Raw genomic sequence first — 22246 nt, forward strand, 5'->3', positions numbered from 1 at the left:
GATTACCGACTTCTTCCACAAGTTGGTAGAACCGTTATAAAAATAAAAAATTTCAAAAAAAAAATGCCAAGAGGCAAACCTGGAATTAAACGGAAGGCTGATCCTTCATCATCGGGAGGAACAACGCCCAAAAGCACAAAATCCGTTACAAGCTCATCGACGAGTAAAGGAAGGCAAACATCCATCACTACATTTTGCAAGACACGTAAATTGGAGACTCAACTCAGTGCGGCTTCCACCAAAACAATTTCGTACGATGATGATGATGATGCTAATATCAAGGAAAGAGAGGAATCACCCGTGAAAGTCATCATCCCTGAGTCTTATTCACTCTCATTGAACATTATTACGTCTAGCAGTAATGCCCCAGAGGAAGAGAAAATTCCGAACAATTGCTCCAAGTCGGATGAGGAATCAACAACAACATCAAGTACATCTCCGATTCCCTCTGTGACTGTCAATGACATTGAAGCATTAACTAGAAATAGCAGCAGTAACAGACTCTCTCCTGTGTCAGAGATTGAACCAAAAAGCATTGATGATGAGTATGATATCTTTGAGGACACGACATTCGATAAATTCTTTTCCTCTACTGCAACTTTCAATGCCAACATTGAGTCCATCCATGATTCCCTAAAAGAAGTGCAGGAAACAGCAAGAGAGCTTGTAGAACTGAGAAAAGAAATTGCATTAAGTGCTGAGTTAGATCATCAAATAAGAATTGAAATGGAGAAACGAGCAAAAAGACAATCATTAAGCGATTCTGAAAATTTATCCAAACTAGAGCACATCTTAGCGGAAGATGGTACAGCAATTACGTTTGATCGCTCCTTGTTACAACCCTCGAATGACTATGACGGCTTTGTGACACAGTTAAAAATTTCGTCTCTGTTCGAAGAGATGAGAAGGTTTTACATACTCAAGCTTGATAAATGCGGTTTGACGCGAAATCAAAAAACACAATCAACCTTAGAAGAAATTAAGAAAGAATTAAGACATGTTGTTCCCAAAGACAGCTCTTCTATATTTGAATGGGAAAGACTGAAAATCATTAAGAAGCACTTCTCTTATCGGTGCAATGCCTTACCAGCAGAAATCAAGACATTAATGTTCAAACATATCAGCATAACAGAATTTGAAAAATATTTAGGAAGAGTCGGTATCCAGCTCGATTGTACTCGGAAAGATGCCACTACTAATGATGACTCTATTGAGTGTATTGAGTTTTTATGTCCTGAGGAAATGCTGATTGTGTATTCATCTGTACAACGCACTTGTTGTACTTTTGTGAACCATTTATTGAAACGTTTTTTAGAAACACTCTCTGAGAACAAGTCCCATCCAAACTCTGTACAGCACTTTTTACCATTTCTCATCTCTGTATATATGTCCAGACATTACTTTAGACCTGACAATGTATTGCAATCAAATCCAAATTGGTTTGCTCTAGCACCGCTTTCAGAGAACCTGCAACCCCTTGCTGATTCTTTGGTGGATCATTCTATTGGGCAATCACCAATGATTATGGAACTCATTGGAAAAATATTTGACCTTCATGACATTTCTTCCATGAAGGATGTCGTCACCACTATTTTGCAATATTTTAGATTTGAGGAAGTAGATGCAGAGAAATTGCCCATTCTGACAGATCAGTCAGAACTGTCACACGAGAATTTGCTAAAACTCATTCGTGTGTACTGCCCTCCCCTATTTTCATGCTTTATTCAACAAAGGCCTTGGTTGCACAAAAGATACAAGAACATTGAGATAGTTTTTAAGTCACTCATGCTGATTATTCTAGTCAAAATTACTAACAACAAAAAAGTATCGATCAATGAAATTCTAGAATACATGACAAACCACAACACAGCCAACGATAGAATTGAGGAGTCAATATTGTTACATGCGCTACAGTTCATCAAAAACCTATCGCCCGTGTGTCCATCACAGAAGAGTTCGGTTTTCCCATTTTACTACCTGTTGGATAATGTCATTTCTCTGATGTTGTGTTTAGATTTGAATTCTATCCAGCGTTGCATGAGCAAAGAAACCTTGTCCTTGTGTGAAGATTTGTCCAAATCGATTCACTCTTCCCTTCGAACACTATTACCCAAAGTTGAGTATAATCATTTCTTTCTTCGTTTTGGAGACATTACTAGGAAAATCATCCCTCTTAAAATCAAAGCTGCCAAAGCACCTCTAACCCAGCAAACTCTCTCTTTCCAAATGCATGCTTGTACGGCAAGCGTTGTTCAGCAATAAATTATTACATGCACCTTCGTGATCCATAAAACTGATTTTTTAATGGAATGTATTAGATTGGATGGATTACTCGACCTTACCTTCCATCGACCAGCCAAGCGTTCCTTTGTTCCTTTAGTCTAGGTGCTCAATCCACCTTCTTAAGTATTGAAACAATAATGGAGAGAAGAATTTGTCTTCATTATTTTCATAAGGAGCGCGGTCGATGGAAGAACTCGTTGTTGGTCCTTACGGTCTTGGATCCACCTTGAGCCCGACGTTTAATGCTCACGATTCATGAGAATTGTCATAATACTATTAATGTGAGCCCTCCTAGCTCAGTCGGTAGAGCGTTGGACTTTTAATCCAACGGTCGTGGGTTCGAGCCCCACGGAGGGCGAAAGAAATTTTTTGTTCGCTCCCACTTCGCTTACCATCAAGTTGAAGCGCTTCAACTCCACAATAATATTAGGCAAACTTTGTTTCAATAGATTTGTGCAAGAAAACAACAATGTCCACCTCACCCAAGAACCTCTTGCGTTTCGGTATTTTCTCAACAGGAGACATCGCTTACACTTTCACCGAATCACTCTTGAAAAACAATTATGGTGAGGAACATCAAATTCAAGTGGTGGCCGTCGTTTCGAGAGAATTGGAAAAGGCTCAACAATTTGCCAATCATTTCTCTTCAAAAGTAACAACAACAACAGAAACAAATTCTCTTCAATCTCCATCCCCCATCAATCCTCACCTCGATGACATGTCTTCCGAAGAGAGATCGATTAAAGCCTATCATAATTATGAACAATTTTTCAACGATGATTCCATTGATATTGTCTATATTGCATCACCGCATTATTTTCATTATGAACATTGTAAAATGGCATTGGAGTAAGTGACATGTCTTGTTGTGGTGAGATTTTGCAACTATCCACATTCAAATCTTTGCGTATATATGGATTTTTCACTCCTTGTCAATAATTCAAATTTATTTCTGATTGGCACAACAGACATGGAAAGAATGTATTGTGTGAAAAGGCATTTACGATCAATGCAAAAGAAGCTGCTGAATTAATTGAATTGGCAAGAAAAAAGAATTTATTTCTCATGGAGGCAATGGTATGTTTGTTTGAGAATGACTTTATACAATGTGAGAGCGAATTGCAATTTGGACGCGTCCATGGTTGATCACACGACAATCATCATCAATATTTGTTGGATCTTGATATTTATAACATTCCTATAACATTTCCTGATGTGATTATTCCTAATCATTTTCCATTTCCTGATGTGATTGTTTTATTCATTCACAATATATATTTTCAAATCCATTCACAAAGTGGACAAGATTTTTCCCAGCCAATCGACAAATGATGCAACTCATTAAAAATGGAGAAATTGGTCAAATTACACATATTAATGTGAGCTTGGGATTTGTTGGAACAAAACGTCAACCTTCAAAGGATCATCGATTGTATAAATTAGAGAGTGGAGGAGGATCTTTATTGGATTGTGGAGTTTATTGCATTTCAGCAATTATTCAAGTTGTGAATGGTATTGGTTGTGAAAAAGTTTCAAAAATTCAATCGCTCATGAATATGGATTCACAAACTGGAACAGACACTCAATGTAGTGCTCTGATTGAATTTGAGAGATTTGATTCTCACACCAATTCCTCTCAACCCATCTATGCCACTTTTCATTGCAGTTTTGTCAATGAATTTTCAAGAATTTTAGAAATTTGTGGCACTGAAGGAATCATTCAAGTTCATAATAGTTTTCACAGACCTACAAGTTTTACTTTAATCAAACAAGGCACCAGTGGCATCACAACTAAAACCTATGAATTTCCAAAAGACTATCAAGAAGGATCTGGCTTTTTCTATGAAATTCAACACATTTTAGAATTGTGGAAAGAACATCAAATAGAAAGTCCACTCATGCCACATCATGAAACACTCGCTGTCATGCAAGTGATGGACACCATTCGACAAGCTCATCAATTTTACTATCCCAAAGAACACAATCATTAAATTGATTTTTTGTTTGTTTTCACATTTCAACGAGTAACAATGGTTCAGTTTCCATGAAGTGATCCTGTGATCTTTTTCAAAATTCCTTCCACATCACATCTGTGGATCAACCTTTAGATTGCTTTCAAAATCCCAATTCGAGAACCAAAAAAATGACCAAGAAAAGTTCAGGCTCAAAATTCCGTCTTCCGTTTTTTCATATTTCTTCCAAGGATAAAACCATCATGGTACAGAGTACCTCGAATGATGCCGATGATGTAGATATTCGAGTGTTTGATCCAGAGTTTAAAGTACCATCATCATCAACGATAACTTCTCCATCGTTAACAAGTCCCGGAGGAGGAAATAGTACGAGTCATATGGGACACGTCGTGATGAATAGTAATATTGGGCATAATGGTGTACATCCAAATCATCATCAACAACAACAAGGATCAACAACAATTCACTCGCCGGGTAGTGCCGGCTCGACACCGCATCAACAATTTCCTTCATCAGTAAAAACACCAACCACTCCAATCAGCGAAGAAGACGTTGAGAGAGTTCTTGATACGGTGAAAGTCATTGATGAGCCTGAAGAAGCCTCATCGGTAAAAAGCACCAAAGGAATTGGAGTGTTTAGTGGCATATAAAGATATGAATAGAATTACTAAAATTAATTTGCGAGGAACTTTGGATGATGCTATCAACAAGTGCAAATCAATATACAAGATTGATCAAAATACAAATGTCAGACTTGATGTTTTGGATCCGAGAGTTGATGAATATATTGTTGCAGAGTCAGTCGATCACATTAAAAAGTGCAAACAGAAACTGTCAGCCAAACCTGTAAAATTACGGTTAGAAGAAAACAAACAAGCTACTGTATCGTTCGAGGATCAGATGGGTTGGATCGAAATGAAAGTGTTGGGATCAGGTGCTTTTGGTGAGGTAAAAATGGTTTATGACAGAATTCATTCAAAGACGTTTGCTGTCAAGAAAATTCACTTTTCAAAAGCGGTATGTAACTGATATGTGTTGCTATTACCACTGTATTTACATCTATTCTATATACATTTACATTTTATCGTGATGGTTCACATTGCGTTTTTGGAAATATTTCATTTTGATTTATCTCATCATTGTGATTATGTTTTTTTATTACTTACTTTATGAATGTTATTCATTACATCTCTGCTGTCAATATTGACATTTAAATACTCAACAATTATGCGTTATTGTTCGGTATTTCTAACTTAACAGCAAAAAGAATATAAGGAAAAAATTGAAAAAGAAATACAGGTCATGCAGTCACTGGATCATCCAAATATTGTCAAATGCTATGGATATCATGAACATGGAGAATTTTTCTATATCATGATGGAATTAATGCTCGGAGGATCTCTAAAGAGTGTCATGAAACGAATTGGAAAAGGCCTCACCGAAGATGTCATACAAGATTATGCCAAACAAATTTTTTCTGCTCTTGTATATATTCATGAAGAGTTACCTACACATGTATATCACAGAGATTTGAAATGTGACAATTTCCTTTTAGCAGGTAATTTGATAAAAATTGCAGATTTCGGAGAAGCGAAAGTGATTCAGAAAGGACAAACATTTTCTCAAACAAGGAATTCTGTTGTGGGAACGATAACCTTTTGCAGTCCTGAAATGTTACGAGGAGACCCAACTTACAAACGATCTCACGCTCCTGATATTTGGAGTATGGGGATGGCAATTCTTGAAATGATTCATGGTTATAATGTATGGGAACGTGAGTTTAGGAAGAGTATTCTCTCAGATAGCTCAGATAGTGCTGAAACAGACAATGAAGCCTTGTATAGTGAATATCGATTGATTGACTTTATTCTTAAGAATCTTCACTTGTTACAGGAGAAGATTATTCCTGAATTGACGGTTTCAGATGAGTTGAAAGATTTATTACTTCAATGCCTCAAAGAGTAAGTAGTTTGCAGTGTCAAAGCGTCATTATGCTTATGTGTATTGCCGATAACAGAGATCCAAGCCAACGACCAAAAGCCAGTGAATTGCTCAAACATCAATTTTTCTCGAAAACATTTCCCAGAGGAACACTCAAGGAAGAAATTCTTGCCCAATTTCACTTTTTCACGGACGAATGTGAAAAGCTTCAACAAAAAGCTCTTCCCACTTATCATTCTACCATTTTTGATCCAAATACTAAAAGTTTGACACAAAAAGATCAAGAAGAACCAGAATATAGTGCAGACTATTTTGAATGACTCACAAAACAACATAATATCACCACCAATCATCCATCTTATTATGAGTATTAAATTTAATTTATAATATGTACATAAAGAAAACAATACGTTCTTGAGCAAGATTCACTGATCATGTTCTTTGGTTGAAAGTTTGGAAGCCGATTTTTTTTCCATAGTAGCTCTGTGAAATGCTGTCTCGAATTCTTTCTCTGCTTTTTTTCGTTCCTCTGGTCCAAGATTGTGAGTGACAATTCGAAATGCAGCTAGGTATTGTTGTTTGGAAAATCTCGTCATTGATTTGACATGATATAATAGTTGAATCTTTTCCAAAAGCAACAAGTTGTAAAATTCAATAGCGTTGTTGAAGTGATGTTCATGCTTTTGCGTTATGGAGCTTATTTGTTGTTGAAGGGCAGAAATGTTGCTTTTCATTATTTCAACACCAGCCCTAGAGAAAGTTGGAACCATTGTTGACTGGTTGTCTGTTGTTGTATTGTCATTATTGACGCAATGTGAAACCACAGTACCAACTAAGAGATCGGATACAAACTTGCCCAACCCTCCGAATACATAAGTCATCTTCTCTTCAGAGAGATGCATGCTTAACGCCCGATGAATACCATGTATATCCTTGTTGAATTCTTCAACAAAAGACTCAGGTAAATCAATTTGTTCTTCACAGTCATAGGCACCCTCCTTAATGTTCTCACTAAAGCCTCTGTTAATGTAATAGAAACAACGAATTCTCAAATCTATTTTAAGAGCCAGTAAGCAATCATTATATATCGAAACAAATTTGTCATAATAGTCTTCCAAATGTTTCACAATTTGGAAACTAGAATTAGCCAGCAAGGTGACTACTGTGTTCGGATTACTTAATAATCTCCTTGGTTTGGATTTTGTGTTATTTTGTGAATTGTTTGTTGATGACGGTAAATTCTGAACAGTCTCATAGTGGAACCTGTAAAGATTTTCCAAAACCCATTCTAAGGTATTGTTTAAAGTTGCAAGTGATATGAAGCCACTAGTTCGATCAATTATATGTGACTTTCGGGATGGATCGAAAACTAAATTTCTGATAGGAATGTCTATATATTGTTCAAAGAGCCTTCGAATATGTTCGACGTCTGTCTGTGCTTGTTTTAGTTGCTGAGGTCTCCACTGTTGTGCTTTGACAAATAATGCTTCACTAATCAAGAATGGTAAGACTTCTCTGCATTGTTTCAAAATTTGTTGACAATAGCTTGTGGAAATTGCTAAATCGAAAAATGTAGTGTTTTCGTCTAAATATCTCTTTAACAATTGCTCAACCACTCCATAAAAATCAGGTTTTTGAACTGGAATTGTTCTTGCAATGCTAATGGTTTCATAAATCCATCTTAAACAGCAAAGAGAGCTATAAAAAACAGTTCTGGTTGTTCCACTTGTGTTCAAAATGACCGTGTAGTCTTCAAAATCTTTGAGGTGAATGCTTGTGAATGCATGTGAATTTTTCCTAAATAGCTCGCTAATTTTTGTTCTATAATCATTTCTAACAATTGATAACAGAAAATGTCGTACTGTCTCATCACAAAATTCTTTCAGTGATGTATATTCAGATGATGACGACTCTGATTCATCAAAAATAATGTTGTTGCACTTTTCAATGAAACCTGTAACTTCCTTATACGCCCAAAGTAGGTTATACGGTGAAAGAACAAAATGTTGTGAAAGAGCAGTAGAAATAATGGAGCTCGAATCTATGGTCTTTTCCTCTTGCATGTGCTCATAAACGTCAATATTGTTACAATACTTGAAAGAAACAGAAAAGTCGTCAGAACCTGTTGGAACTCCAGGATCTTTTGTCTTTGCAGAATCCATACCATTTGATTTTTCAGAGCCGCCAAAAAGGGACATGTTAGAGAGGCCAAATAAATCGCGCAACACTGTTTTGATTTCTTCTTGGGCAGTTTTCCAAACATAGGTTGCCGTGAAAGTGTGTGGGCATGACGAATCAGAGACTGTTTCCGTAATTAAATGTACAAATTTTTCCTTTACAATTTCAATGGCTGATAGATTTTGTCGTGTCGTTTTGAGGACCATTTGATTTTCAAACAGAGAAATTATGTCTCTCACGTATAAATCTTCCTCTAATTTGGTGTTTAAAAAGTTGTTCAAAAGCTCTTCAAGCGTTGTGGCATATAATTTGTGAACTTCCTTGGCATTTGATTTGGGATTGGTGTTTTTTAAATGCTCTAATTTTTGTTTGACCTCTTCCTTAATCTTTGACAATACCGGCTTTGAAACTTTTATATCCAAAGGCGTTGCAATGAGGTCACTACTGCTTTGCGCTAAGCTGCTAAAATCGAGGCTGGCAGCTCTCAACTCCATGATTCCAATCATAAAGTTATACTTCTTCAAAAGATTAACAATATTGTCAAATATTTTCTGAAATAGCTTTTGCAAAGTTTTTCCTTGGATAATTGCGATAATAAATGGCACCTCTCCTCGCAAACCAACGTTTGAATTGGTTATTTTGTGAAATTGGTCTTTGAAAGTTTGGGGCTGGTTTTTAGACAGCACGTTCTTCTCATTCATGTGAGATACAAAATCAAGAATGTGTTTTTCAATTAAAGAACGAATGTCGAATTGTAAGCTATGAACCATTCTTGATTGAAGAAGGGAAAGTTTGCCTAAAGTATCCAAACCATCGATCAACATGGACAAGAAGTAATTACTGTCTTGTTCTGGATCAAATGATAGATCCGTGTCAAACTCAAAATCTAGATTGAGAGAAGGATTTAGGCCCATCATAAATTCATTCGTGATTGTTCTTCCAAGTTTACGATTGTATTCCTGTCTATCAATTTCTTTTCTAATTATTTCATTGTTGATGGAAGCAGGTCTTTGATGAATTGGTTGAATATTGGTATCCTTGAATGAACTGATGTTTCTAGTGTCTACTTTGCACTTTTCAACGTCCACACTGTACAAGTGAGTGGTGAGAACATTTATCATCAACTCGGGCAATTTTTTTTCATAGTTTTTGATTTGGCTTCGAATTTCTTCGAGACCTTTGATGAATTTCACTTCTTCGCTGTTTTTTAAAAAGACACAGCTTCTCTGAATAAGCTTGATGGCACTCGAGAAGTGTTTTTTTTCAATAAGGAATGCAATTTTTTCGGGAACGGACTTCATCTGGTGAACAATGTTTAGAATTCTTAAGTATTCTGAATGTTGGAGGAAATTGGTGTACAACGATGAGAGGTCTACTGCATGAGACGTTAAACATGACTTTGTTTTCCTTACTTCGTTCCTTAATTGTTGGATTTTCGATTGCGATTCCTTGAGCTCCTCAAGTATATCTGAGAAGTTTCTGATGGATTTGTTAAACTCTTGGTAATTGAAAGCAACCAACTTTGACAAAGCTTCCGAAAGATTTTCGTAGTGATCAGTCAACTCGTTGAGATCATCAATATGTGTCCCATGAATTAAAGATTGCGCTACTATTGTAATGTGGTTTGTTTTAAGTTGGGAGTACAACGTCGGAACGAGTTCCATTGCATGGATAACTTCTTCTTCTAATTCTTTCATTTCTTCAAGTTTTTCATCATACTCCTCTTCCTTGTCCGTTTCTACCTCTTCATCCTCATTATGTTCCTCGGGTTTGTCATCCTCATGTTCTTCATCTTCGTGATGGACATCCTCTTCCTCTTCATCTTGAATATTATCCTCATCATCATGTTCTTCTTCATGATATTCATGCTGATCTTCATGATATTCCTCTTGCTGTTCCTCATCCTCTTTCTGATCCTCTTCCTCCTCCTCTTCATTGTCTTCAACATCGTCTTCTTCCTCCGTTTCTCTGGACCTGTTGCTGTACAAGTAAGGCATTTTTTTCAGTGAATCTTTAAATTGGCCTTAAAAATATTGTTTAGCCTTAACCTGTCAATCCACCAATGATGAATGAATGGATTGCAATGCATTGACTGAGGCAGAGAATCAATTTAATGATTCAAATGCTACAAAAGATGGAGATTGCCAAAAAGTATGAAATTACAAAAAAATGAAAGCCAACAACACCCAGCAAACAGTGGTTGCGGGTGGAAAGAGTGGCAGCACTGTGATTTTGGACAACATTGAAGCTGCTCTCACCATCGGAAATATTCTTAGAACTACTTATGGGCCATTTGGACGAGATAAATTATTTTGTGAAAGTGAAACAGGACAAATCATTATATCTAATGATGGAGCAACGATTTTACAATATTTAAAAAAGAAGATTAAAAACAATCGCTCGGATCGTAATTCAAAAATGTCCAAAGAGGAAACTATACGATGGGCATTCAGTACGGAGCCTGTCATTGATTTGTTGGTGAATATAAGTGAAACACAGGATGCACAAGTTGGAGATGGTACTACGAGTGTAGTTTTATTCACATGTGCCTTGTTAAAACAGGCAAGAAAGCTGATATCTTTAGGTTTTAGTCCACATAGTATCATTCAAAGCTATAGGGTGAGTTTTTGAATTTTGTTATTGCTTGGTAACTTATTGGTGTTAGCTTGGGCATCAATTTATTTCAAGAAAACTGTCACAAATCGAGCTATGCATTGACTTATCGGACCTTTCCGAACAATCGGTAAATGTGCTTGGAGAACTTGTGAAAATTCCATTCAACAGCAAGGTGTTGAAAAATATGAGCTTTTTCTTTTCACAATTACTTGTTGATGCGTATGCGAAATTTAGTGAAATTCAACAGAAAAAATATACTAGCAATAGATCTGTACAAAGTCTCTTCACACGACAAAATATACTGTTTTGTAGTATCCCTGGAGGTTCCATTCAAGACTCCTTTTTACTAAACGGGATTTGTTTTAAGAGAACTTTCTACTATGCTGGTTATGAACAACAGCAAAAGCGAATTGAGAATCCAAAGATATTAATTTTGAACCATGAGCTAGAGCTTAAACATCAAAAAGAATTTGCAAGAATTGTCATTAATGATCCTAGTTTATATCACAGTTTCTTGGAATCCGAATGGGATTTGTTAAACAAAAAACTGGAGACAATTGTGAAAACAGGCTGTGATGTTGTTCTAAATCTTCAAACAATTGGAGACATTGCTACGCAATACTTCACTCAGCATGGATTGACATCTATCGGGCGAATTGACGAATCCACACTGAGAAGCATTGTAAAATCACTTGGAGGAGAAATTATTTCATCTCTTGAAGACTTAGAAACTCTTATGAGCAGTGAAACCTCTGTGGACGATTTTTCTTATATATATGGGACATGCGATCTCTTTGAAGAGAAATGTATTGGAGAAGATTTTTATTGTGTGCTTTCGGGTCTTAAATGCGTTGGTCACGATGAAAGGATTACCATTGTTCTTCGAGGAGAGGAAAATATTCTAGAAGAAGCAAAACGTAGTCTGCACGATGCACTGTGTATTCTTGAGAATGTGGTTCACATACCTGTTTGTCACCTCGGAGGAGGAGCCACAGAACTCTACCTTAAAACTAGCCTTAAACAATACTGCAATCAAAGCTCATTATCCACATGTAATGAACATGCATTATCGATCATTGAAGGATTGAATCATTACGCTTCAGCATTGGAGGAATTGGTATTCATTTTGTGCGATAATGCAGGACTAAATGCCTCCAAGGTCATTGACATGCTAACTTCTCTCCATGAAAAAGGAGAAACATACAAATATTATGGTCTTAACTTGGATAAGAATGCTATTATGAATTTATTACCATCTGCTATGTGCAAAATAGATGAGTCCACTCAAAAAACTTTCATTAGAGATATTCCTCAAGAATATAAGAACATAACCGTCTTAGAACCTTGCAGTGTGAAGCGAAATATTTTTCAGTCAGCCACCGAAGCTGCTTGCTTCATTCTCTCTATTGATTACGTGGTAGTGATGCCACCTTTGGAAACAGAGAAAGAAAGAAGCGAACGACTTGCCAAATCATACTCGCAACAACAAGCTCTGCAAAAACAATGGTCCCAACACATCAAATCAGAAGAAAAGAAGCAACATGAATATTTTCTGTGAATCAAATGATGCAGCAAGTTGAATATTGGCATTTGAAAAACAGAGAGAGATTGAAATGTGTTGACAAGGGATGCCCGAGATTAATTCTTCCTTACAAAAAATGTTGAATACATCTTTTTCGATCAGTAACAACAACAATACGCCTTTGATGAATTCGAGCATGTCTCTTCAGGGGAGTAAGGTGCGAGTAGTCTGTAGAGTGAGGCCACTACTCGAGTCGGAAAGTGGAGGGAAAATGTGTTTGGAAGTACCCGATCGAGAAAGTGTTGTAGTAACGAGCAAAGCCTTGACTTTCTCATATGATGAGGTGTTTAATGCAGTAACCTCTCAATCGGAAGTGTTTGAAACAGTCGGAAGACCTCTCATTGATGATATCATCAAGGGTTATAATTGTACAATATTTGCTTATGGACAAACTTCATCAGGAAAGACCTACAGCATGATGAACCTTCCTAAAGATCCATACAGTGTACGTTTTAGAGTTTGAATAACCAGAAATGACTTGATTTAATAACGCAACACTTTGTTTTCGATCGACAGGAAGAAAGAGGAATTGCACCAAGGATAGTATGCTCTCTGTTTGAAGCAATAGACCAATCTCCAGAAAATATAGAATTCACTGTAAAAGTATCCTTTTTTGAAATTTATATGGAGAAGATATTTGATTTATTTGAGCGTAAGTGTGCTCGAAATATTTCTAGATTGACTGACTCGAGATTGCATTATTTTCAGCGTCAAAACAAAATTTGGCTGTAAAAGAAGACACCAACGAAAAGACTTTTTATGTCGAGGATCTGTCTGAATTATATGTTTCAAGCGAGGAAGAGGTGTTGCGTCTCATAAAAATAGGAGGCAAAAACAAAAAAATATCATCTACAAGTAAGTGTTGCATTCTACCATTTGGTATATTAATTAATGTTTAAACATTAATTTATTTAGAAATGAACAGAGATAGTAGCAGAAGTCATACAATCTTTTCGATGACAGTGACACAACACGATACAAAGAAAGGTCAAAAAATAAGCTCAAAGCTTTATCTTGTAGATTTAGCTGGAAGTGTAAGTACAATTTTACGAATACTCCATAATTTACCATTTCATATTATTAGGAAAAAGTGTGCAAAACTGAAGCTACTGGCTTAAGGTTAGAAGAGGCAAAAACCATCAACAAAAGTTTAGCAACACTGGCGAAGGTCATTCAAGCTCTAACAGAAAAAAATGTATGTTTTTTGATGTTGAATAACCATCATTTGATAACCATCGCACTATTTAGCCTCACATACCATATAGAGAAAGTAAATTGACAAAGCTCTTGCAAGACGCATTGGGTGGTAACACAAGAACTACACTATTGATCAATTGCTCGCCGAGTATTTTAAATGAGGACGAAACCATTTCAACACTAAGGTTTGGACTAACAGCAAACAGTATTAAAAACAAGCCAAAGGTGAATTTTGAAACAAGCGATACAGAGTACAAAAAGCAGTTGACTTTGGCACGAAATGAAATACTTGCTCTCAAAACAAAGAACATGCAGTTGGAAGCAGAGGTCGTGACACTAAAAGCTTCACACTCAAATTATGAAAAATTGAGTTTTGCCAATAGTTTGCTCATAAAACAAGCGCAACAAAAAGACGACAACATTGAAGCTCTCAATTTAGAAATTTCAAAATTAAGGAGAGAGTTGGAATTAATGAAAGGAAAACACGAGCAACTAAATATTGCAATGGGAGAAAAGACATCATCCCTTATTTCGGAGCTAGTCGAGTACAAGAAACAATGTTCAGAATTGCAATCTAACAATGAGAATCTCAAACAACAAATTTCTAATCAACAAGTATCATCTTTGATTGATAATATTCCAACAGATTCAAATGCGCCTCTTTCGGTTGAGAATGGGTTGGACACAACTTCTGACAACCCTGGCAAGTATTCAAAGGCGGTTGATATTGTATTAGACGAGTTAATGAGGATCAAAATGGACAGAAACGAAATTCAAGGCATGGTTGCAAATGCGTCAAGCGAGATTCGCGATTATATGGACCAAATACTTTCCGGTCAGCCATTGAGCGAACAAGAAGTGCAATATGATTCTCTTTCTAAAATTTCAGAAAAGGATGTGAATGAACTTGAAATGAATTTCTCAGCTCAAGAACTAAAGGATTATGTTCAAATGTTGGAAGAGCAAAACAACAGCATTAAGAATGAGCTAGAAAACTTCTTACACGAACATCCAGAAGCGAGTCAAGAGATCGATGACACAGATCAAAGCTCTTACTCGGATGCCAAAGAATCTCTCAAGCATGGAGCGAAGGTTGTAGTTCCTCTAAAAGGAGGTTTTAAGAGACAGCAAAAAACCTTAAATGATTCTCTTGATGAGGAGGAGGAAATTATTGGTAGTGAAATGGTGAAATGTGGTCAAGCGCTCATTCTGTCAAAAAGTGATGTGAGTATTTCTTTGTTTAAATTACTTTATTAACAACAGCTTTCAATAATAATGGTTGCCACCTCAGAAATCAAGTAAGGCTGTCTGGAAAATACGTTGGTTAGTCATAGGATACCAAAATCCTCAAATCAAGATCTACAAGACCATCAAATCCATCACCGCACAATCCATATCGCTTTCCCCTCAATCCACGTTGAGCACGAACGACTCTGAAAACAGTATATGTCTCTCTGACACCAGTATTGGACTCCTTCACATGAAATTTTCATCCGCGCAAGACCTTAAAGAATGGAACCAAGTGATTCTTGATGTGTTGGACCTTGCCAACAATGCTGGATCCAAGTAAAATTTTGTCTCCAAACTATAGGACCACCAAAGTTCAAAAGATTATCCTCTTTCTTCGAACGACCACCTTTGTATTTAAAAATAGACTAAAAAAAATATGCCAACAACCCAATCGCTTCCTCAGCGTTCGGGTTCCGGCTCGGCTCCCCATCAGAAGATGGCTGTTCAGGCTGGACAAAGCACTACTAGTAGTGGAGGGAAAAGCGATTTGCCGTCGTCATCATCGACCTACTCTCAGGCAAATCCCTCGACAAACAATAACACCAATCAACAAAGAGGACATAGTCCGACGATAAATAATTTGCAACAAAATAAGAATAACAACGCCAATGGGAGATCAAAGTTTTCGTCGAATCATCTTCCAACCGTATCATCATCAAACAACAGACCCACTCGTTGGAATAACACAACAACAGAATTTGCTCAAACTCCCAAGTTATTGATCAATCCTGCATCAAGATCAGCATCATCAGTCAATGAAAAAAACAAAACCAAATTACAACTGGCTTTCATCAAACAAATCGAAGAGCAATATCTTCAATTCTTATCGGATAACAAGAAATTTGCGAACATTGCCGAAAGTATTGAAGTAGATCAAACATCCGATACCATGCAAGATTTTTCAAGCGTTAGAAAACGTTGTATTGAACATTACCAAAATATAGCACTCCAAGATACAGAGTACGATAAAACCTACGACATTATTTCTCATATTTGGAAGGTATATTACTACAAGGTCATCGATTTGTTCAGAAGAAATACAATCTTGAAAGAACAGAAGGATCTTTATCTTAAATTCCTTAATGATAGTATTGAAGAATACAAAGAATTTTACAAGAAAATTATCGAAATATTTCAAAAGGAAAAGGTGCTTATTCATCGTGGGGACTTATTTCGCTATAAAATTCTCTTGAACAACAAAAACATGGATTTTTCAAAAAGTGAAAAGTATTACAATAAGGCCTTACAACTTTCAAGAGATTATGGAAATGCTTGGAATCAATTAGCAGTAATTTCTACATATAAGAATGACATTTTCCTTGCAATTTATAGATATTACAGAAGTTTAGGTTGTATCCATAGACCATTCAAGTCTGCAAGGGAAAATGTTATTTTGTTGTTCAAGAACAATGTTCCAAAAATGCAAGGACGGAGTAGTTTTCACTTTTTAACGTTGCATGGCAAGTTATTTCAACAAATCACTCCAATCGAGGAGTTAGAAGATGATAATGCGCCTTCCATCATTAATGACTGTTTCAATGAGATTACTGGCAACGACAAAAATTATTTATTCAAGGCTACAATTATGAATCTATTTGTTGATCAACAGAGCAACTCTTACTTCTACTCCAAGATATTCAACGAGATGTTCTTTGCTCGATTGGTTGATATTTATTGCGACAACCAAAAAATTACATCCAATGAGGATGTTTATGCATATCTTGCTCTCTACATTGAGTACTTCCTTCAAAACCGAGCCAAGTATTTGCATGAAAACGAAAACTTTTGTCAAGTCCTCTGCCATTTATTTTCTAGGATAATCAATGACCAGGAAATTTCAAAGCAAACAGAGGAGAACAATTTCTATACAGATGTGTTGGGATATAGCCCATTGAATGGTAATCTTGGAACCTTTACAACTAGAAATGAAAATTCTGCTCTCAAACAATCCCTTGCTCAATTATTCGACAAACAAAAGAATGAGCTTGTGAGTGATGCTCTCATTCCATTATTTTATCATGAGAAGAGCAAAACTTTCTCAATCAATCAAATTGAAGACGATGAAAGTATAATGTTAAATGGCGACGTTTTGGATGAATTAAATGGTGGTGATGAGTTGATCCTCAATGATGACGACATGACAGACATCTCCCACCAAAAGGATCGACCTGTCCACAATGTGACTCCACCACCTTCAACTAAACAAATTTCAACAACTGCCACGAATAACATTTGGCAATCTGACACTGCTCTTCCCGAGACCAAAAACGAAAGTCCATCATCGTTGACAAAGCTTAATGTGACAAGTCCATTATTGCACAGTAATTTTATAGAATCTCCATTCAGAACCAATACATATGATGACAATGACCAATTGTTCAATCAAAGAATATCCACTCCCACCAACAATGGAATGAGCTCTCCTCTCATTGAGAAATCTACATTGATGAGCAAAATTTTGAGCTCACCACCCAAGAGCGCTACAACCACAACACCTAACACTGCACAGAGAGCATCTACACCCTCCGTCTTTGACTCTATCTTTGGCTCAGCAGCAGTCACTACGAGCAATGATATGTGGAATAAGCAACCTGTGAGTAATGGCCCTATTGGTTCGCAAGCAAATTGGGGAGTTCCTTCGTTCCTGGGTGGCTATAATGTTGGTGCTCCGAACAACAACGTGATTTATAATCCATTTGGATTCAACTATCCGTCCATGTATGGTGGTGGAGTGGCATATCCTTTTCCTCAACAACTGCAACAGCAATCACCACCACTACAAGCACCTTCACAACAATATCAGGCAGGTGTTTCGAGTGTGAATCAAGCAAACAGTGGAGGAGTCATTGCCTTTCCATTTAGAAACAGTAGCGGAACCTCATCATCTTCATCATCATCGACTTCGAGTACCTTTAATCTGTTTGATTAGATGCTGTGAAAGGATTCTTTTGTACACAAATAGTGAATGACCTCTAAATTTTACGAACGTGGACCTCAAACATTGTGGAAATAAGCTATAGTTTCGCAAGTCCTTATGTCAAGACGTCAAGATTGGAATTTTAGTGAAATGTTTTCCATATTAATTCCTCTTATGCATGAAATCTGTCCACCGTAATTTACGAAATGTAAAATCTGCCACCGATAAATGCAGAAGTTCATTACGTCGTGCATCACAAGGAGAACATTTCACTTTTCACAATGGTAACCGTAACAGTCAAATGAAACGTTTGTGTAATGACCACAAAACCATATTCCACCTTGCCAGAACTATTATAGCTACTCAACTTGTTCCAATTCATTTACTCCACAGCAATATCTCTATGTTTATTCATATAATTGGACTTGCGATAGAAAACTTGTTTCAGAACATTGTTCAAACAAAAAATTCCTGAAATCAATTACCAGAACTATCCAACACTGGTTAGTGATTCATTCTAATAAAGTCGTACACCACAACATCCCGCCAACAGAAAACGTTTAAAAAATTAAATAAAAAAAATGCAATCAAACGCAAAGCCCTCCAACAAGAAGGTAAGCCTTTCGTACTAAGGATGATCATCGTAAAAGTTTTTGTATGTTCCATTATGGAAACGAATGTATGGATTATATTCAACTATCATGATGATGGAATATAATTTGGACCAAACTTAATTCTGAAAACAGGGATCCATAGAAAAGAAGGTTCTCGCTCTCAAGGAGAGAAACGAGATATTGGAAGGAACCAACACACAACTCTCGAATATCATATCACAACAACAGCAAGAAATTCGAACATTGGAAACAGCGCTCGAGTTGGCTTCTGGAAAAGATGCACAACAATTCTACAACTTCGGGGCTTATCAACTCGAAAATCAAAAACTAAGAGAAGAATATCAGAGAATACATGCAGAGATGGAGCAGCTTCATTCCGAAAATGATTCATTCGAAAATGAGTTGGAAATTAAAAAACAAGAAATTGCAGAACTGGAAATGCAAAAAGAAAACCTCATGTCTCTTGTGGAGAATCAAAACAAGGAATTGTCTGCCTTCAAGAATGTTTCCGAGTTGCTAAAAGAAAAGGCTTCTCTTCTCAAGAGATCCGATACAGAGCTTGTAAAAACACGCAAGGAATTAGAGGGCCTCCGTTCTCAACTTCAAACCTTAGAACAAGATCTTGTCTCTGAAAGAGAACAACGCGAGCAAGCAGAAAAGCGTTTTTCGGAACTGAAGCAATCTTCGGAGAATGAAACTGGATCGCTGCGAGAGCAACTAGACACCTTTGCAGATATGAATTTTAAATATCAAAAACAGTTGAATGAGTTGAAATCTGAAAATGTCCAAATGAGAGAAATGTCAGACACAATGTCTCTCAAAACGAAGGAGCTTGAAGAGGTTATAAAATTACTTAAGGAAGAACGAAAGAGCTCTGAAGAAGAATTATGTAATCGATTGAAAGAAAGAATTTCACAACTAACGCAACTTAACAGCGAGAAGGATGCAATTCTGAACTCGCAAAAGGAGCTTCAATTCAAGCTGATGGAAAAGGAGGAGGCGTTGAGACAAAAAGAAGATCACTTGAACAAGTTGGAGCAGCAAATCACAAACCAGGGAGAAAATAAGAAGATTATGCAAAAAACATTACTACAACAATTGGAAACACTTCGGAAGGAGATTCAAGACAAAGATACTGAAATATCTAGCCTCAAAGAATACATTGAGAACATGGAGAAGGACAATAACAAGCTCAAAATTCTAGTCAAGGCCTTAAAGAGAAATCAAGAGCAACGGTCACAGCTTCTTGGAAAAGAAAAAGGAGTAACGGCAGTGTTGGGAGGAAGCTCTGTCAATTCATCCCAAATTACGAATGTTTCTGCAGTGGTGGATACACAGGAAGAAGACGTTAAAAGCATCTGTTCATCCGTGTCCAACTATGGAAGAGAAACTGAAAAGCAGCCCCCATTGAGTGCATCGTCCAAAACAGCATCCACTAGAATTGATTCCAGCTATGCAACCATCTCTCCAAAGTCTGTCACCGAGCAAGACACTCCCACTCGTCAACTAAGCTATGGAAGCCCAAGCATGAACCAGTCACAACAAGGAGAAGAGACTCTGAATGAATCGGAGGTTTCAGTGGATGAAAGAACCACTGCCAGTGTCACAGCTCCAATTAATTCTACTAATAAGCATCAGTCCATCTCATCAGATGTAATCGTACCCCAACAACAGCCTCAAGAACAAACCAAACCAGCTTCATTTACATCCACAAAACCTTCTCTCAAAGTGGTGAACACTGCTGCCGTGCCAACTGTCCTCAACACCAATTTAATGATCAACAACACTTACATGCACCCATCAATATCCATGAATATGGCCGCGTCTTCAACTGTGAATAATGAGAATGTTGGTGTGACCTCAATGAAGCCAACACTTCTTGAAAAAGCAAATTCAACTCCTAACAAATCTTCCCATCAACAAAATGGCAACCAAAACCCTTCTAATGCAACCTCAAGAAAACCTCTTGCACTCATTTCAAATAATAGCAACATGAACAACAGCCAACAAGTGCTGTCAAGTATTCAACAGCCCATAAAGAAGACAACATCCACCTTTAAGCAGTACAACAATGCCTCTCCACTTCCAACTCCTCAACACCATATGCCAGCTTCAAAAACCTTGGATGAGCTAGCAGCGACACCTTCACCATTTTCTAACTTTTCACAAACCAAAAAAGAAATGGACATGAGTGTTTTAAGCACGCCTACATTCCAGAGAATGGATCTCTTTGAATTGGCAGAAATGAAATGACTTGGATACTAGTCCTCACAAATGTAATTTTACAAACAAGACAAATGAACAAAGGAGAATGAAGGGGAAACAGTGTCACGTTCCACAATAAAAAACACGTGTTTTTCACCGAATCGTATTAAATACCGTTTCTCTTTTTGAAAGCGCATAAATAGTTCAATACTAATTTTCATTCAAAAAATGTCCACTTCACAACAGCAGCATCCGCCACATGCATCGGAAGAACACTCAAACACTCCTGCCTCTTCTCCTCGTTCATCAACACCACGGCATGATGAATCCAATAAAGAATGGCAACGAATGATTTCAGGAGAAATGTACAATGCCATGGATGATTTCCTCGTTCAGGCTCGTCGCAAATGTCGTCTCGAATTTCTCTTTCCATTCAACAACCTTTCGGAACAGCAACAAGATCCTCCGAAATTCCGAGAGTCACTCATGAAACAATTCATGGGTCATCACGGAGAGAATTCTTATATTGAACCTCCATTCCGATGTGATTATGGATCCAATATTTACTATGGAAAGAACTTTTATGCCAATTTCAATTGTTGCATGTTGGATGTGTGTGAAATTCGGATCGGAGATTATGTCATGTTTGGTCCGAATGTGCAAATCTATACGGCCACACATCCGACAGATCCCTTCGAACGAACTCAAAGTGGATTGGAGTATGGAAAACCCATTACCATTGGAGATTATGTTTGGCTCGGAGGTGGAGTGATTGTGAATCCGGGAGTGACGATCGGAGAAGGAAGTACCATCGGAAGTGGATCGGTGGTCACAAGAGATATTCCTCCCTATGTCGTGGCTGCTGGAAATCCATGTCGAGTGATTAAATATTTAGAGAGACCTTCAACACAAGCAGAAAGCAGGCAACAACACGACCAGCATCATGATGAATGAGAAGAAGGAGGAGCAAAACCAAGCAAAATTAAGAGAAGTCCAAAAGAATTGAATGGAAAATGAGATTGGTATTAATTAACCCAAGAGTTTGCTAGAAGAAATGTCTTCCCTTCAGAAGTTGCCAACTTGCTCTTAGAGCCATCAAGTTCAAGTCGAAGAAGAAAATTAAAATCAATTTTTGAAAAAAAAATTGAACCCAAAAATTTATTATTCACCTTCGGAAACCGGATCATGGTTGCGATCCTCTCTTGTCACAGCATTACATTGGTAGTGGTTTCACATTAGCGTCGTAAGACTCCCTCCAACCGGTGTCGTAGGTTCGTTAATGAGATCTATGATGTAGGGTGGAGTTATTGCCCTGCCGTATTTCAGTGAATAGCACGGACCACCCCCAGAATTCCCATAACAGGTTCATCTCAACACTGATCTCATAGAGTAGGCACGCAAATCCCTAAGCTATATAGATTCAAATCACAGGTCCCATAGACCTTCGTTG

The 22246-nt window shown here is 37.2% G+C and overlaps 9 protein-coding genes across 9 annotated transcripts; 8 read left to right on the forward strand and 1 right to left on the reverse strand.

Moving 5' to 3' along the window:
* Nucleotides 1-63: 63 nt before the first annotated feature.
* On the forward strand, nt 64-2262 carry FDP41_013440 (uncharacterized protein; the record flags this gene model as incomplete). The annotated part of the gene is made up of 1 exon (XM_044704071.1): nt 64-2262. One exon carries the CDS (start codon nt 64-66, stop codon nt 2260-2262), a length of 2199 nt encoding a protein of 732 aa, XP_044564939.1.
* A 490-nt stretch (nt 2263-2752) lies between these two features.
* On the forward strand, nt 2753-4274 carry FDP41_013441 (uncharacterized protein; the record flags this gene model as incomplete). The annotated part of the gene is made up of 3 exons (XM_044704072.1): nt 2753-3132; nt 3252-3360; nt 3582-4274. The coding sequence occupies 3 exons, from the start codon at nt 2753-2755 to the stop codon at nt 4272-4274; spliced, it is 1182 nt and encodes a 393-aa protein (XP_044564940.1).
* A 152-nt stretch (nt 4275-4426) lies between these two features.
* FDP41_013442 (uncharacterized protein) lies at nt 4427-6517 on the forward strand (the record flags this gene model as incomplete). Its single annotated transcript, XM_044704073.1, has 4 exons — nt 4427-4890; nt 5009-5273; nt 5517-6217; nt 6274-6517. The coding sequence occupies 4 exons, from the start codon at nt 4427-4429 to the stop codon at nt 6515-6517; spliced, it is 1674 nt and encodes a 557-aa protein (XP_044564941.1).
* Nucleotides 6518-6622: 105 nt separating this feature from the next.
* FDP41_013443 (uncharacterized protein) lies at nt 6623-10372 on the reverse strand (the record flags this gene model as incomplete). Its single annotated transcript, XM_044704074.1, has 1 exon — nt 6623-10372. The coding sequence occupies one exon, from the start codon at nt 10370-10372 to the stop codon at nt 6623-6625; it is 3750 nt and encodes a 1249-aa protein (XP_044564942.1).
* A 172-nt stretch (nt 10373-10544) lies between these two features.
* On the forward strand, nt 10545-12549 carry FDP41_013444 (uncharacterized protein; the record flags this gene model as incomplete). Its single annotated transcript, XM_044704075.1, has 2 exons — nt 10545-10994; nt 11041-12549. 2 exons carry the CDS (start codon nt 10545-10547, stop codon nt 12547-12549), a joined length of 1959 nt encoding a protein of 652 aa, XP_044564943.1.
* A 100-nt stretch (nt 12550-12649) lies between these two features.
* Nucleotides 12650-15340, forward strand: FDP41_013445 (uncharacterized protein; the record flags this gene model as incomplete). The annotated part of the gene is made up of 7 exons (XM_044704076.1): nt 12650-13018; nt 13090-13225; nt 13282-13428; nt 13489-13607; nt 13658-13768; nt 13822-14994; nt 15062-15340. The coding sequence occupies 7 exons, from the start codon at nt 12650-12652 to the stop codon at nt 15338-15340; spliced, it is 2334 nt and encodes a 777-aa protein (XP_044564944.1).
* A 96-nt stretch (nt 15341-15436) lies between these two features.
* Nucleotides 15437-17989, forward strand: FDP41_013446 (uncharacterized protein; the record flags this gene model as incomplete). The annotated part of the gene is made up of 1 exon (XM_044704077.1): nt 15437-17989. One exon carries the CDS (start codon nt 15437-15439, stop codon nt 17987-17989), a length of 2553 nt encoding a protein of 850 aa, XP_044564945.1.
* A 569-nt stretch (nt 17990-18558) lies between these two features.
* Nucleotides 18559-20844, forward strand: FDP41_013447 (uncharacterized protein; the record flags this gene model as incomplete). Its single annotated transcript, XM_044704078.1, has 2 exons — nt 18559-18591; nt 18724-20844. The coding sequence occupies 2 exons, from the start codon at nt 18559-18561 to the stop codon at nt 20842-20844; spliced, it is 2154 nt and encodes a 717-aa protein (XP_044564946.1).
* A 180-nt stretch (nt 20845-21024) lies between these two features.
* FDP41_013448 (uncharacterized protein) lies at nt 21025-21750 on the forward strand (the record flags this gene model as incomplete). The annotated part of the gene is made up of 1 exon (XM_044704079.1): nt 21025-21750. One exon carries the CDS (start codon nt 21025-21027, stop codon nt 21748-21750), a length of 726 nt encoding a protein of 241 aa, XP_044564947.1.
* Between the last annotated feature and the right edge of the window lie 496 nt (nt 21751-22246).

Source organism: Naegleria fowleri, assembly GCF_008403515.1.
Source record: "Naegleria fowleri strain ATCC 30894 chromosome Unknown tig19, whole genome shotgun sequence".
In the NCBI taxonomy this organism is placed as follows: Eukaryota; Heterolobosea; class Eutetramitea; order Acrasida; family Naegleriidae; genus Naegleria; species Naegleria fowleri.